The sequence below is a fragment of the Canis lupus genome, chromosome 8 (assembly GCF_003254725.2).
Source record: "Canis lupus dingo isolate Sandy chromosome 8, ASM325472v2, whole genome shotgun sequence".
Classification (NCBI taxonomy): domain Eukaryota; kingdom Metazoa; phylum Chordata; class Mammalia; order Carnivora; family Canidae; genus Canis; species Canis lupus.
In genome coordinates, this window is record NC_064250.1 from 17,459,941 (window position 1) to 17,477,814 (window position 17,874).

Genomic DNA, 17,874 nt, shown 5'->3' on the forward strand with positions numbered 1-17,874 from the left:
TATACTTTTGGTTTCATATCCAAGAAACCATTGCTTAAAACAAGCTCACAAAGGTTTACACCTGTATTTCTTTCTAAAAGTTTTATGGGATTAGATCTTATGATTAGGTCTTTGATCTGTTTTGAATTAGTTTTTTGTGAATTGTGTGAGGTAGGAATGGGTCCAACCTCATTCTCTGGGATGTAGATATCCAGTTTTTGCTAGCACCATTTGCTGAAAGGACTTTTCCTTCCCCATTGAGCTGTCATGGCACTGTTGTCAAAAATCAGTTGACTGTAATTGTGAAGGTTCATTTGTGGATTCTCAACTCTGTTTCATTGATCTGTTATGTCTGTCTTTATGCCAGTTCCAAACTGTCTTGATCACTGTAGCTTTGTAATAAGGTTTGAAATTATAAATCTGTGAATAGATGAGCTGGAATTTTTTTTAAGAGATTGTATTTTTTGGGCTCCTATGTGATATAGCTGGTTGAGTGTCTGATTCCATTTTGGCTCAGGTTGTGATCTCAGGGCCGTAGGATCAAGCCCTGCATTGGGTTCCATGTTGAGCTTGGAGTCTGCTCGGACTCTCTCTCCCTCCGCCCCCAAAATAAAGAAGCAAATCTTTAAAAAAAGATATTTAAGTAATCTCTACATCCAACATGGGGTTTGAACCAATACCACGAAATCAAGAGTCCTATGCCCCACTGACTAAGCCTGCCAGGCACCCCAGATTAGCTGCAATTTTGATAGGGTTTATGTTGAATCTGTAGATCAATTTAGGGAGTAGTGCTATCTTAACATTAAGTCTCTGATCTGTGAACATGAGATGTCTTTCCATTTACTTGGGTCTTCTCTATTTCAATAATGTTTTGTAGTTTTCAGAGAATAAGGTTTGGGGCACTTGGCTTGGTCATTTGGTAATGCGTGCTAGCTACCCTTGATGTCAGAGTTGTAAGTTCGAGCCCCAGGCTGAATGTAGACATTACGTAGAAATAAAACTTAAACAAAAGAAACAGAATATAATGCTTGCACTTTTTCTGTGTTAACTTTACTCCTACATATTTTATTCTTTTTGTTGCTATTGCAAATGAATTTCATTTTTTATTTGCTCATTGCTGAACTAGTGTTTATTCTCTTGTATTTTTCTAAACATTGTGGAACCTTTAGTGAGGTATCTATCCTTTTATTCCTGATACTGGTTGGTTGTCCATTTCTCTTTATCCTTTATCAGCCTTGGCAGTGGTTTATCAATTTTTTTAATGCCTTCAAAGAACAATCTTTTGGCTTGGTTGATTCTTTTTACTTTGTTTTCTATTTACTTTATTCTTTTTTTTTCCACTTTTTTTAACTTTTTTTTGGTCACTTTCTGGGGTAGGTACTCAAATCATTAAACTTTAACCCTTCTTTTGTAATTTGTGCATTTCAAGCTATAATTTGCTCTGGCTTTCATTAAAACATCTACCCACTATGGTTATGTCATGCTTTCCTGATCATTCAGTATAAAATATTTAAAAATTTTTATTGTGATGTCTTATTTTTATTTTATTTTATTTTTTAAAAAAGATTTTATTTATTTATTCATGACAGACAGAGAGAAAGAGATAGAGAGGCAGAGACACAGGCAGAGGGAGAAGCAGGCTCCCTGTAGGGAGCCTGATGTGGGACTCCATTCCGGGTCTCCAGGATCACACCCTGGGCTGAAGGCAGCACTAAACTGCTGGGCCACCCGGGCTGCCTGATGTCTTCTTTAAACACTAGTTATTTGGTAGGGTACTTACTCATTTCCTAATAAATAGAGATTTCCTAATAATTTATTTTTATTTATTTTTAGTTTAATTTGGCCTAATTCTGTTTATTTATTTATATATTTTTAAAGATTTTTATTTATTAATTCATTAAAATTTATTAATTTATTTATTAATTCACACAAAGAGAAAGAGGCAGAGACACAGGCAGAGGGAGAAGCAGGCTCCATGCAGGGAGCCCGATGCGGGACTCAATCCCCGGTCTCCAGGATCACACCCTGGGCCAAAAGCGGTGCTAAACTGCTGAGCCCCTTGGGCTGCCCATAATTCTGTTTAATTCACAGTATGCTCTCTGTGATTTCAGTCCCTTGTTGTTTGTTGAGACTTAATTTATGGCTTGGCATAGGATTGGTATTGGTAACTGTTTCATGTTTGACAGAAATACATACATTCTTTACCCTTATGTCAGTATAATGCTATTTTACTTACTCTAGTTTTTTGGTATATAAATATAAAAATTAAGTCATTTCTTACTTTTTAAATTCATGGTATCTATTGGTTGTTGAGAGAAGTATGTTTCCCATTTTGATTGTGCATTTGCTTTTCTCTTAATTTTGCCAATTTTATGTATACTGAGGCTATGTTAGATGAATACACATTTAGAATTGTTTTATCTTCCTGGTTAGGTGGAGCTTTTTATCATTATGAAATACCCCTGTTTATCTTTAGGAATTTTTGATTTTCATTTGTTAAGCATTTGCATGATAGATCTTTTCCCATTATTTTACTTTTGTTTATATAGTTTTGTGTTGTCTCTTTTAAAAATAGTATAGAGTTTTGCTTTTTTAAATCAGTCTAAAAAAATCTTTGTATTTAATGGACTATTATTTCATTTGGAGTCAATGTAATTTCTCATTTTTAGGGCTTAAATCTACCATCTGTGTTCTTTTTTCTCTTCCCTCTTGTTTTCCTTTTTATTAAAATAGTTTATTTTTCCTTATTCAGTATTTTCTATATCAGTGGGTTTGTTACTTAGGGATTATTTTATATTCTTTCAATGGTTACCTTAGAGATTCCAATATATATCCTTAATTTATTAATATCTAATATAAGTTAGTGCTGTTACTACTTATTGGATGATATAAAGACCTTAGAATACTTTAATTCCACTTGCCCCTTTTTTGTCCATGTCCTATGATACATATTTGGATTTTTTATATTTCTTTAAACCTCCAAATCATTTTATTACTATTTGAAATAGTGACCATTTATTTGGATTTGTCCACATGTTTATTATTTCCGTTGCTGTTTATTCTTTCCTTCATTTCAGCTGCCATTTGGGATGATTTTTCTTACTTCTGAATACCCTAATCTTTTTCCTTTTTAAAAAAATATTTTATTTTATTTAAAAGTATTTATTTGAGAGAGAGAGAGAGCATGCACAAGCAGGGGCAGAGAGAGAGGGAGAAGCAGACTCCCTGCCAAGCAGGTACCCGACACAGGGCTTGATCCCAGACCTGGGGATCATGACCTGAGCTGAGGGAGGACACTTAACCCACTGAGCCACCCAGGTGCCCTACCCTAATCTTTCCTTTTGTGAAGTACACTGGTGATAAATCCTCCCAGTTTTTATTTGTCTGATAGTGTATAATATACATTTTGTATAATTCTGTTTCTAGAATTCTAAGTTGGCAATTATTTTCTTTGAACACTTTGAACATTTCATTCTACTTCTTTTTTTCCTGCTATATTGTTTGTCAGAGTCAGCTATAAGTTTTATTTAATTTTGGTATCAATTGATGGTATTATATGTTTTAGGTTTTTTTTTCTCTTCCATTTTAAAAATTGAGGTGTAATTTTTGTATAGTTAAATGGACATTTTAAGTGTATTTTGGCAAATGTATTCATATTCACCCGTGTATTTACCATTCCCATTAAGATGGACCATTCCCATCAACATTTTTATCATGCCTTTTTTTTTTTTAAGATTTTAGTTACTTATTCATGAGAGACAGAGAGAGGCAGAGACATGGGCAGAGGGAGAAGCAGGCTTCCTGTGGGAACCCAACGTAGGAGTTGATCCCAGGACCCCAGGATGATGACCGAGCCGAAGGCAGATGCTCAACCACTGAGCCACCCAGGTGTCCCTCGTGCTCATTTTCAGTCAGTCTCCTACCCTTATTAACAATCACTGTTTTTATTCTAGCACCATAAATTAGTTTTTTCTGTTGCAGAGTTTGTATAAATGAAATCATAGTCCTTTGTGTTTCCTTTATCCAAATAATATTATATTTGAAATTAACTATGTTGTTGGATATATTAGTAGTTCTTTTTTTAAAGCTAAGTTAATTTGTATTGTATCAATATATCACAATATGTTTATCCATGGTCCTTTTAATATGTTATTTCCAGCTTTTAGCTTTTGTGAATAAAGTTGTTATCTTTCTACCAGGTGTGTGTGTGTATGTGTATGTATTTGTGGGCATGTGTTTTTATTTCTCTTTAGTAAATACCTAGAATTGGTGGGTTATAGGGTAGGTACAGTTTAGTTTTATAAGAAAACTTTACTCTCTAGCTACTTTATGATTTTTCTCCTTGTCTTTGCTATTCAGCAGTATTATTAGTTGTCTAGGTACAATTTCTTCTGTTTATTGTTCACGGAATTCATGATACTTCTAAAAATGTGGTTTAATAACTTTCATTTGTTTTGGAACACTCTTGACTATTACTTTGTTTCAATTATATTTTGCCTCTTTTTTTCTTCTTCTGGGACTCTAAATACTTGTATTTCAACTTTTTACTATATCTTATGTATCTCTTATGTGTTTTTTTTTATTATTTTGCTCACACTTCATGTGGATATTTTCTTCTGAGGTAGTTTTCATTTTACTAATTGTCTTCATCTGTGTGTAATGTTTTACACTATCTATTGAGATATTAATTTCATTTATTACCTTTTTCAGTTCTATGGTTTCATTGCGGCCCTTTTCATAGTTGTTTTTCTCTGGCTTAATAGTTCACCTTTTAGTTCCTTTTACATATTGACCTTATTTTAATGTCTGAAAATTCTTTTTTTTTTAAGATTTATTTATTTGAGGAGGAGAAAGAGACACAGTGGGGAGGGGCAGAGGCAAAAGAAGAGAGAGAATCTTGAGCAGACTCAGTGCTGAGTGCAGAGCCCTGTGCGGGGCTCAGTCTTAGGACTTTGAGATCCGGACCTGAGCTGAATCCAAGAGTCGGGCTTAATGGGCTGTGCCACCCAGGTGCCTCCTAACAGGAAACTTTGTTGTTTGCATCCTTCAAGAGTCTGTTTCTTTTGCTCAGTTTTTCTTCTGGTGGTGCTTAGTCAATTCTTGTTTTCATCAATGCCAGGTTGTATAAGAGAAAAATTTGAAGTTGTGGATGATGTTAGCTTTCTTTAGTGAGGACTTACTGTTAATTCTCATAGTCAGCTAGTCTGAGACATCAGAAATCATAGATTACTTTAATTAAAAGTTAAAATATTTGGAAATTTGACCTTATTTCAAGGGATTGGTCTGTTTCTGGTTTAGACTTTCTTATAAGGTAGCGAGTGTAGATTGGTATTAGTTTCTCAGTTTCTTGGCCTATCCTTCTCTGCTTTTGGACGGGGAGAAGGAAACGTCAAACGCTGAACTTGCTTCTCTGAGGGTTCCTTCTTCTATCACAGATTCTCACTATATGGATAGCTCTCTGAATCCTTCACACATACCTATTTTTTGAAGTGTTTTTGTCCATCTCTTCTTGTTCTAGTGAGAAGGATGGTCTGAATAGCTTAATCTTCCATATAATCACTTTTTTTTTTAAAAGCACTGATGAGATAAATGCAGTTTGCCAAATCTTACAGCATTGTATGTTTCATTTTCCTTATTTTGCATGTTTAAAGATCTTATATTGCCTACTTGCTTTCTTTTTTGTATGATTTGAATTACAAATGAAAATTTCTGATGGCCTGTTTGTGTTTGATTTCTCTTTAATGAATGGGCAGAGTTGAGATAGTTCTCTTAGTCTTAGGGTGAAGTGCCACCATTTTGTTGCCCATGTTAGGAGGCTGTGGTATGTAAGCTGCCCTGGCTCTATTCTAGTGCTCATATTTGAAGAACTTGAAGCTCAGCAAATTGAAGTAAATCAGACATACATGTGGAAGTGGATTTTGTCAGCTTCTTCATATAAATTTAGAATAAAATTTGTAGAGTTTTTCCTTACAGTGTTGCTTTCTTTCAGTATGAAGACTTAGAATCATCTTTAAAGGATGCCAGTTTTGAGAAGGAGTCAACAGAAGCACAGAGTTTGGAGGTAAAAACAAGTAATACATATAATTATAAAAGCTAGGGGAAAGATTCTTGCTAAATAACATAAACTTTAAGAACAGTGTTCTCCTCAAAACTATTTTACAGGAAATGTCAAAGAGCATTTCTAGATGTTAAAGGTTAAAGAAAAATTAATTATAAGAAATGGAACATTAGGTAGCATAAAATATTTAAAAAATGTGAGCTCTCCTTCCTAACTTGTTTCAAGTGAGGCATATTTAGTTGACTGGAATCTAGGGCCATATAGAAGCTCTTGATTTTTCATTCTTGGGAATGAAATATATTAAGGTAACCATTCCTTTTTTCCATTCAGTTTGCTCTAGAAAGGAAAAATAGGATTCATTTTCATAAATTTAGGAATAGATGGCAGCAATAAATTATGTAAATTGTGGCAGTACTTGCCTTTACTTCATCCCCATTGTATCAGGAGCTGACTAGAATTAGACCAAAGATTTACATTGTAAGCAGTGATGTGCTGGTAAATATTTAATAGCTGGCTCTCTAGAGAGTAGGAGTCCTTATTTGTAGCTTGCTTGGTTCTGTTGTGTAAATACTCCCAATTTTAAGTTACCAACATGATGTCACTGAGTGTAGGCTTTGGAAGAGATATATAGTCTGCTGTCCTGAGCCAGGTATGATTTAGCTAGGAGTAAGAAGGAAAATAATAAAAATTTGTCATTTAGCAAAGCTACAACAGATTAGGGTAAATGATAAGCATGCCCTGTTACTGTTTAGAGATAGAAATGTTGTCAGTAGCATACTAATATTAATGTAGAAGACAGTGGACTTTGTTCTTTTGGTGTACTGTTCAGACAATACAGCTTGATTGTTATTAGTCACTGATATCTGTAACCATCAGAAAGTCTATGTATAGAACACTGGATGATAACTACCTGGAGTTAAAATGAAAACTTAAAAAAATCTATAGATTATGTTTCAGAATTTCTTAGTAGAATCCGAAGGAAGTTATAAATTGAATTCCAAATGAAGCAAATTTCTTAAACTTTCTTCATTTGTTACCTACTAAAATCCTTAAGAACTTGGTGAAATTGTTTTATTTACTGACCTTCTGTTTTATCTCCTGTTCCAGTAGTAACTTATTAGTTTGATTAAAAAAGAAAGAATTGTGGAAGGCATTTAGTGTAATGGAAGAGTAAAAACTGGACAGTGAAGACATTTATTCAAGTTTGGTAGTATTGTGGATAAAATAAAACCAGTTTATTCTTAAGGCATTGAATTTATAGGATCTAGCAATAAAGTCTAAGTGAACATTTTGGAAATTTTTCTCTGGTTTTTATAATTAAAAAACATGTAATGTTTATTTTTGAGATTGGTAAACCTATTAACTATATATGATATAGTTAAAAAATTTGATGGTTGAATCAGTAGATAAAATCAAAACAGTAGAATAATTTTGATTCAAGTCAGGGAATTCATGTAATCAAATAGCCAAAGTTGGAGAAATACTTATAAATAAGTTTTTTTTTTTTTTTTAAATTTTGGTCTCCATTAAATTCTGTGAATCTTTTGGTTTTTTTTTTTAACAAGTTTGTTGAAGGATCACAAATATCAGAGGTATGTTTATTACAGTATTTAAAATCCATTTGGAATAATTCAGTGACTAATCATTAAAATTTAAAGAATCCCAGAAAATAATTCAATGCAGAACATTATTGTGAAGTGATCTTGGTTATTTTTTGAGTTTATTTTTCATTATATCTTTAATTATATTAAATCAGACTTATTTCTCATTTTTTACTTTATAATGCTCTAGAGCAGAGGTTGGCAAACTATAATCTGGGTTCTCTCTCTCTTTTTTAAAATTTTTAAAATTTGAGTATAGTTGACATAAATGTTACATTAGTTTCAGGTATACAACATAGTGATTCAACATCTCTATACTTTTTGCTGTGCTCACCACAAGTAGCTACCATCTGTCACTATACAATGTTATTACAGTCTCATTGACTATATTTCTTATGCTTATTCCCATGATTCATTCATTCCATGATTGGAAGCTTGATATCCCACTCTCCTGCACCCATTTTGCCCATCCCCTCACCATCTTTCATCTGGTAACTATCAGTTTATTCTCTGAATTTATAGGTCTGATTCTGCTTTTTGTCTATTTTGTCTTTTAGATTCCACATATGAGTAAAACCATTTGGCATTTGTCAGTCTGACTTATTTCACTTAGGTCCCTCTAGGTCCATCCATGTTGTCACAAATGGCAAGATCTCATCATTTCTTATGGCTATGTAATATTCCATTGTGTGTGTATATACCACATCTTTATTCATTTAGCTATTGTAAATAATGCTGCAATAAACATAGGGGTGTATTTATCTTTTTGAATTAGTGTTTTTTTTTTTGTTTTTTTTTTTAATAAATACTAAGTAGTGGAATTATTGGATCATATAGTATTTCTACTGTTTTCCACAGTGGCTGTACCAATTTACGTTCCCAGCAACAATGCCCAACGGTTCCTTTTTCTCCACATCCTTGCCAACATTTGTTATTTCTTGTCCTTTTGATTTTAGCCATTTTGACAGATGTGAGACAATACCTCATTGTGATTTTGATTTGCATTTCTCTGATGATTGATGAGTGATGTTAAAGATCTTTTCATGTGTCTGTTGGCTATCTATATGTCTTCTTTGGAAAAATGTCTGTTCAGGTCCTCTGCCCAGTTTTAATCAGATTGTTTGGTTTTCCACCTGTTTTTGTAAATAAAATTTTACTGGGACACAGCCACGCTCATTCATTTACACGTCTTTGCATTCTTACTGCATAGGCATAGCTGGGACAGGGACTACATGGCCTGTAAGCCTAAAATATTTACTTTATGGTTTTTTTATAGAAAAGTTTGCTGACCCCTGCTAGCATTACTTTTATTTAATGTTATAACAGTGAACAAATATGTAAACAAAATTTTATTGATTTACAATATATGTGTTTGATTATATTTGATTTATCATAACCAAAAAAGTCTTATGTCTATCTTATAAAGTTGGCTTCCTCTTTTTTAGGCAGTCTATGAAAAGCTGAACAAGTCTAAATCTGATCTTGAGGATGAAATACTTTTTTTGGAAAACCAGTTAAAAGAAGAGAAATCTAAGCACTCTGAACAAGATGAATTGGTAAGGTTTTTGTGTTTGAGGAGACTATAGGAAAAGGAAAGTTACTAGATTTTAAAAAATTAATATGTGGAGGTCAGGGCACCTGGGTGGCTCTGTTGGTTACATGTTTGACTCTTGATCTCAGCTCAGATCTTGATCTCAGGGTTGAGTTTAAGCCCTCTGTTGGGCTCCGTGCTGGGCATGGAGCCTACTTAAAAAAAAAAAAAAAGGATCAGTTAAAGTATTATATGCACTGTAAAAAATACAGAAGGCTGTTAAGTACAGAGTAAAATTTTCGAGATCCACTAGCTTTTTTATTTGTTAGAGGTTACCGTGTTAAGTTTCTTGCTTATCTTGTAGAGATTTTCTACATGCACTATTAAGTAGCTCACGTAAGTAGAGTTGAATAACCACATACATAGTGGTTTTTTTTATTACTTAAAAATTATTTTGAAAACATTTTAGCTTTGTCATTTATTTTAAAATCTGTAAGGAAGATATTGATGTATGGAATTATTTAGTAAGATACGATATCAGTGAACTTATCTTGAGCCTATATAATTTAAGTGTTATATTAAAGATGAGATGAATACTATTGTTGTCCAACTTTCATATAAAATCCCTTTAAGCATATGGCTGAGAGGTTTTCTTAATTTGAGTCCTCATTTTTTTTGAGTAGATACATTAGGTTAACACTGTATCTGTGTTACATTAGGTTAACACTGTGGCATCTTAGGAACTGGGAAAATTTAGTAAAGAAATACTTGTTTTTGATTGATGCTGTCTTTTCAGATGGTGGATATTTCAAAAAGGATACAGTCCCTAGAAGATGAATCAAAATCTCTTAAATCACAAGTAGCTGAAGTAAGTTGAATTAGTTTAGGTCTGTTGCGTTGGAAAATCATTTTAATTTTACTGTTTTATGATTAAAGAAGAAGGTATAATATTACAATTTGAGGTATTGGGGTCTTAAATATAGTTCTTTTGTAGAAGGTACTTCAGGAAAGTTCATTTTTTTATTGGACAGGTATTTATTGAACTCTTGGTGTATAATGGTCGCTGTTGAAGGTGCTTGGCATTGTAGACAAAATAGACTGGAAAGCTCTCATCTAATTTAAATTCTAGAGAGGCCTGATAATAAAAAGTTCACAAAATTTGCTACACAGTACATAAAAGATTAGAAGTGGTTAAATCCTTGGTCCAAGGCCACATGACAAGTTGTGGCAGATTTATGACTGGACCCTGATGCTAGACTAGCCTTTTTTCTGCTACCCCACACTGCCTTTTCTATTAATGTTGGCGTATTTTTGTCTTTAATTCCATGTTTTAGGGACTATTTGTAAAAAGCTGTTGTATTAAATTAATTCTTATAAGCTTGATATGTTGTTTTACTTAGGCCAAAATGACCTTCAAAATATTTCAAATGAATGAAGAACGACTTAAGATAGCTATAAAAGATGCTTTGAATGAAAATTCCCAACTTCAGGAAAGCCGGAAACAGGTTTGTACTCTAGAGAGAGGACTTTTATTAAATTAAATCAAATTTAATTAATTAAAAAAAGATTTTAAAAATTTATTTGAGAGAGAAAAAGTGGGCATGAGTAGGGAGGGTGGAGAGGCAGAGGGAGAGGCAGAAGCAGACTCCCTGCTGAGCAGGGAGCCTGACTTGGGACTCCATCTAGGACCCTGGGACCATAACCTGAGCTGAAGGCAGAAGCTTAATGGACTGAGCCTCCCAGGCACCCCTATAGGGACTTTTAAACTGTAAATATATAATTATAAATGTTCTAGACACACTCATGACTGACCCATGCTAGGAGCAAGATTAGATTCTTTCTGGAAAGCAGGAGAGTAGGGCAATCTGCTGTGTCTCTTTTGTATAGAGTATAAAAGTATATACTCCTGGCATCTTTTTCCTCCAGTAGTGAAAGTAATCCAGGGCAAATTTTTATTCATTTTATTTTATTCATTTTATTCATTTTATTCATTTTTATTTATTCATTCATTATTTATTTATTCATTCATTATTATTTATTTTTATTCATTCATTCATATTTATTTATTTATTTATTTATTAAATTTATTTTTTATTGGTGTTCAATTTACCAACATACAGAATAACACCCAGTGCTCATCACGTCAAGTGCCCCCCTCAGTGCCCGTCACCCATTCACCCCCACCCCCTGCCCTCCTCCCCTTCCACCAGCCCTAGTTCCCAGAGTTAGGAGTCTTTATGTTCTGTCTCCCTTTCTGATATTTCCCACACATTTCTTCTCCCTTCCCTTATTTTCCCTTTCACTATTATTTATATTCCCCAAATGAATGAGAACATACAATGTTTGTCCTTCTCCGATTGACTTACTTCACTCAGCATAATACCCTCCAGTTCCATCCACGTTGAAGTGAATGGTGGGTATTTGTCGTTTCTAATGAAAACTGAGTAATATTCCATTGTATACATTGACCACATCTTCTTTATCCATTCATCTTTCGATGGACACCGAGGCTTCTTCCACAGTTTGGCTATTGTGGACATTGCTGCTATAAACATTGGGGTGCAGGTGTCCCGGCGTTTCATTGCATCTGAATCTTTGGGGTAAATCCCCAGCAGTGCAATTGCTGGGTCGTAGGGCAGATCTATTTTTAACTCTTTGAGGAACCTCCACACAGTTTTCCAGAGTGGCTGCACCATTTCACATTCCCACCAACAGTGTAAGAGGGTTTGTGGTTTCCTGCCTTGTTAATTTTCCCCATTCTCCCTGGTGTGAGGTGGTATCTCATTGTGGTTTTGATTTGTATTTCCCTGATGGCAAGTGATGCAGACCATTTTCTCAAGTGCATGTTGGCCATGTCTATGTCTTCCTCTGAGATTTCTCTTCATGTCTTTTGCAGGGCAAATTTTAATAATCAAAGCAAGTAGCATTTAGTACCAGCTCCTTACACCCAGGCTGAAAGAGGGCAGAGAATACAGAATTATTGAAGCTCTGGGTCTGGGGCCTAAAGCTAGAACTATTTCTGGTGGTAGATCAAATGAGGATTTAGCTTTTACCCTCTTCCTTCTTCATATATATAGACACTCTCCTCACACATCTAAATATATTTCCTGGCCCACAATGCTCCCAATACAGTTAAAATTTTTCCATGGGAAAATTTTTCATTGATTACATTATTTACAGTTTTTTAGTTTTTAAATTTTTTTTTTAATTTTTAAAAAATTTTAAAAGATTTTATTTATTTATTTGACAGAGAGAGAGCGCCAAAGAGCATAAGTTGGGGGAAATGGCAGAGGCAGAGGGAGAGGGAGAAGCAGGCTCCCCGCTGAGCGGGGACTCCCCCCCCATCCCCCCATTGTGCAGCTCCATCCCATGGCCCTGAGATCATGACCTGAGCCGAAGGCAGACACTTAACCAACTGTGCCACCCGGCTATCCCTAGATTTTCTTACTCTTTGGGGTTGTTTTCATCTAACTCCTTTTGAATCACTAAGGTTTCATCTAACTCCTTTTGAATCACTAAGGTTCTTGAAATAAAATATTCTATATTCACTAATGCCATGTTCTAATACTTCTTATGACTGCATGCTGGGTATCCAATTTCTTTTTTTTTTTTTTTTCATTTTAAAGATTTTATTTATTCATGAGAGACATAGAGAGGCAGAGACATAGGCAGAGGGAGAAGCAGGCCCCCTGTGGGGAGCCCAGTGTGGGACTGGATCCCAGGATCCTGGGATCATGCCCTGAGCCAAGGCAGATGCTCAACCACTGAGCCACCCAGGCATCCCTGGGAGTGCAATTTCTTTAGTAACTCACTAATCCCCTAATCCCCAAATTCAAAATTTTTTCTTCAGTCTTCATTTGGTTTTAATCTGTTGGTGTCCTCTTAGTTCTCCTATACGTTCGTAGAAAAAATTTAGTTTTCTTGTGCTAGGAAATATGCTAATGAAGCCTTAGTTTTACAGAGAAATCCAGTAATTAGTATTTGACAGAACTGAGTTTTCAAGATTTAATAAATTTGGACTTTTCTTTCATATTTCTATGGGCCATTTCTTTGTGACTTGCTTGCTCATTCTTTTTATTTCCCCCTGTTTTTCTTATTGACTTGTAAGAGCTTTTTGCATGTTAAAGTTATTAATCTTTTGTTGTGTATAAGAGTTCCTTTCTAGTTATTTGTTTTTAGATTTTGTGTCATTTTTTGATTTGTGAAGCTTTTAAGTTATGTAGTCAAGCCTGTGTTTTTATAACAACTGTTACCTTTTGTTCATGTCCAAAAAATCTTTCCTATAAAAGTATATATAGTAAAAGATTGCTTATGTAGAATATTCCAAGGAAGTTCAGTTATCTTAACTATAAAACAGCACATGATTAAAAAATTTTTTTTAGTACAAGTAAGGTATGGCATGTTATATAGGACTTAAGGGATGGTAAGTAAGACCTTCCCTTCTTCCCTCCTTACATCCCTCCCTACTTCCTTCCCAGCAATACATTGTGTTCTATAATATCTATTAATGATACATCTAAATAGATAAATAAATTCAACTACATGTAAGTATGAAAAAGAATGATTTGCCTTTTTTTGGTGGGGTTTGAATTTTAGCTTTTACAAGAAGCTGAAGAATGGAAAGAACAAGTGAATCAACTTAATAAACAGAAAATAACATTTGAAGACTCCAAAGTATATGCAGAACAAGTTCTGTATGATAAAGAAAATCAGATCAAGGTAAGTGGCTCTGCTGATTTTAGTGACTGAGTCTGCTAGAATTTTGTACTAATTCTGATATTTGACAATTTTTTCTTTAGCAGCTTTTATTTTTATAATTTATTTGGTCAAATTTGAGCATGTGTACTTTTTTGGCATTCATTTTAATTTGTACCAGGATTGTCATTCTTGCTCCTAAATGCTCCTTAAAGATTTAAAGATTTGTCACATATATTGTATAATAATATATATTAATTATATATCATATAACTTATATTGTGTTATATTAATTATATCATATATTAATATGAATATCATTAATACTGATATTAAGACTACTAACATTTATTAATATCAGTATCAATGCTATAGAAGTAATATTAATCATATAAATATACAAGTATATATAATATATAAGTATAAATATGAATAATTAACATTAACACTAATAATGCTGATATTAATATTTATTAATATTACTAATATTAATGCTATGTATTAGTATATATATCAATATTCTATGTGTCTTTTTTCTCTTTTGCTCTGTATTTTAGCCTAGGTATTTAATGAAGAAAGAAAAAGAATAGCAGATTTTATATTTGTCTTTAGACTGCCATCTTTATCTATTGATAAATTAGCAAGAATTTTAGAAATTGGTCAAATGAATTTATATGTATCAGCTGGATATCTGTAATACCCAGATTAGCTGTTGTATGTACTTTCACGGAGATGAATACTTTTCAGAAAATAAGTCTAATTGAAACTTGACTCTGATAGGAATATAATAATTGGTATTATTGTTAGAATTTGTTCACTTTTTCTTCTCCTTGTTTGCCCCTTTCTAGCCCCTGCTCTTTTAAATCTTATCCTTTCAAGCTGCAATTTGATACTCAGGTGTAAATACCAAGTAATAAGATGTAAAACTAACATTCTGTAATTATGTAGTAAAGTGGAGGTTGCCATCTTGAAACCTATATATTTATGTTCTTTACGTTGTTACTAAATATGTTTTGAAGATTCCAGCTTTAGGAGTTGTATTTGTAATTTGAGATATTGTTTTATTTTTTTCCCCTAAACTTACTCTACTAAAGAACTTGGGATTCTTCCTAAACAGAACAAGAATGAGATGGTAATCTCAAGCTCAGTCAAAGTTGTTATCTATGTAGATTGATTTTTAAACTGTAACTACACATTCGGAAGTTGTAAATCAGCAAAAGGCATTACCTCTCTCTTTTTTCCCTTTTCTATTAAATGTCAAGTCTCTGACTGAACGCTTGATAAAGATGAAAGATTGGGCTGCTGTGCTGGGAGAAGACCTGACAAATGATGATAACTTGGAATTGGAAATGAGTGAATCAGAAAATGGTATGCAGTAGGGTATTAAGTCATGATTCATCTTCTTTTGCTAAAAATGATGAATAGCTCTTGTATTTTTTTAGTTCCTTTATGCACCATGTTCTTTTTTTATCAAGTTTTCTTTTTTAAATTTAAATGCAATTGATTAACATATAATGTATTATTATTTCAGAGGTATTAGTGATTTATCAGTCTTCTATAATAATGCCTAGTGCTCCTTATATCACATGCCTTCATTAATGTCCATCACCCAATTACCCTACCCCCTGGCCCTCCAGCAACCCTCAGTTTGTTTCCTATGATTAAGAGTCTCTTAAGATTTGTCTCTCTCTCATTTCATCCTGTTTTATTTTTCCCTCTCTTCCCCTATGATCCTCTGTTTTATTTCTTAAATTCCACATATGAGTGAGATCATATGATAATTGTCTTCCTCTAATTGACTTATTTTGCTTAGTATACTACCCTCTGTTCTATCCATGTTGTTGCAAATAGCAAGATTTCATTCTTTTTGATGGTTAACTAGTATTCCATTGTATATATACATGTCTTCTTTATCCATTCTTCTCTTGATGGAGATCTGGGCTCTTTCCATAGTTTGGCTCTTATGGACATTGTTGCTGTAAACATTGGGGTGCAGATGCCCCTTTGGATCAGTACATTTGTATCTTTGGGATAACTACCTAGTAGTGCAATTCCTAGGTCATAGAGTAGCTCTATTTTCAGCTTTTTGTGGAACCTCTGTTTTCCACAGTGGCTCCATTAGCTTGCATTCCCACCAGCAGCATAAGAGGGTTCCCCGTTCTCTGCATCCTCTTCAACATCTGTCGTTTTCTGACTTGTTAATTTTAGGCATTTTGACTGGTGTGAAGTGGTATCTTCTTGTGGTTTTGATTTGTGTTTCCCTGACGCCCAGTAATGTCGAGCTTTTTTTCGTGTGTCTGTTGGGCATTTGTAGGTCTTCTTTGGAGAAATGTCTGTTCGTGTCTTCTGCCTATTTCTTGATCGGATTATTTGTTTTTTGTGTGCACCATGTTTATACAATTTTGCTTTGGCACATTTTATCTGTCTCTAATACTCTGTCTCTCTCTCTTGCCATCCCTTATTGTTAAGCTTCAATTGTAATACTGCCTTTTCAGTAAATTTTTCTCCCTACTCCTCAGACAGACTTACAGCTTCTTTGTTCCATGTTCTTTTATATATTGTACATCTTTGTTACAGCAGTTTTCATATTGCATCATAATCATTTCAATGCATGGTTTTCCCTGTCATGTCAACTAATCAGATGGATGAGTGGGTAGTTTAAACAATGAGTGTTATATAGATGAATACCTTAGGATACTGTTTTTTGTTTGTTTTAGTTGGATGACTCAGTACTTTAGTCTTGGCCATTCCAAATTGTTATTACCACTGCTGGTTCCAGTCTGGAAACTCAAGCAAGAGTTAGGTTCACTATAGCTTCTCACTGTGTTTTCAAACCAGTTCCTGTGACTTGAAAAAATAATTTTTTGTTGACATAATTACAGATCCATTGGAAATTCCAAAAAGAGTACAGACATGTTTTGTGTATCTTTTACTAGTTTCCCACGGTGGTAACTCTTCTGACTTTTTGTCCTCTTTTTTCTCCCTCTACTCCCTGCCTAATTAACAAATTTATTAAGGAGCAGAAGGTATGATTTTTTTAAAAAATTTCTTTGATGATAGTATTAATGCATTGGAAGAAAACTGTATTCCTAAAGTGAACACATTTGTTCTGTTTGTACTTTTTCACTTTTGCTTTATCTTGCAAGAAGCAATTCCTTTTGTAATGAGAAAATACATGCTTGGTTTTTAAAAAAAATAAAAAAAAAATAAATAAAAAAATTTTTTTTCATTTTATTTTAATTTGTAGTATAATTCCACTTATATTTTGTATGCTGAAAAATCCAGTAGTTAACACTGGACTATATTTAGGTGAATACCAAATTCTTGTTACAAATTTGTTCTTGGAGTGAGTCGTGAAGAACCTAATTATGGTTCTTCCAATGCTTTATTGTTTAGCTTTTTGGGAGCATGTCCAAGCCATCCTGTCTCATATCAAATTCTTTATTGTAGCAGGAAAAGGGATAAGGCTCTAGTTGTGTGAACTACTAAAATCATTTGGATGTCTGTTGTGATGTGGCACTGTTTTCTCAATTTATTGTGTTTGTTTTTTTTTAAACTATAGATAATCAACCAAAAGGAGCTTTGAAGAAACTGGTTCATGCTGCTAAGGTTTGCATTACTATATAAATATAAAGAATATAGAGAAAGAAACAGGACTTGGATTAAACCTGTATGTCCTTAGTAATTATTTTAAAAGTCCATTTTATAGTTAACACCATAGAAGTGATCTGAATTTTCAGAAGTGATCAGAATTTATTAGTTGATTTTTTTATAATAACTTTGGAAATTCATGTTGTTAAGTTTTAAAATTTATAATAAAAAATTTAGGATAATGCACTTTTGTTTTTGGATAAGGAATATTTTAAAACTAGTGTATTTTCTTTCATATTTTTGTCTTTGAGCGTTCTTCCTCTGGTCTCAGTATTTTTCTTTTTCTATTACCCCTTATCCTAATTTGAAAAGTGAATGCTAGGTTTATTTTCTTCCTGTTTATATCTTTTCTTTTCCAT

The 17,874-nt window shown here is 33.5% G+C and overlaps 1 protein-coding gene across 15 annotated transcripts in view; it reads left to right on the plus strand.

The window, feature by feature from the left end:
• MIA2 (MIA SH3 domain ER export factor 2) overlaps window positions 1-17,874 on the plus strand; it is a 91,519-nt gene that overhangs the window by 36,540 nt on the left and 37,105 nt on the right. For 8 of the 15 annotated variants that reach the window (XM_049113088.1, XM_049113078.1, XM_049113084.1 and 5 more), the window contains 7 exons: window positions 5,969-6,040; window positions 9,084-9,194; window positions 9,966-10,037; window positions 10,570-10,674; window positions 13,766-13,888; window positions 15,127-15,232; window positions 17,427-17,473. In XM_049113088.1, the coding sequence (XP_048969045.1) occupies window positions 5,969-6,040; window positions 9,084-9,194; window positions 9,966-10,037; window positions 10,570-10,674; window positions 13,766-13,888; window positions 15,127-15,232; window positions 17,427-17,473 (636 nt within the window). Of the gene's footprint in view, window positions 1-5,968; window positions 6,041-7,602; window positions 7,630-9,083; window positions 9,195-9,965; window positions 10,038-10,569; window positions 10,675-13,765; window positions 13,889-15,126; window positions 15,233-17,426; window positions 17,474-17,874 lie in introns of all 15 variants that reach the window. The other 7 variants (XM_025442611.2, XM_049113077.1, XM_049113085.1 and 4 more) reach the window with 1 other exon arrangement.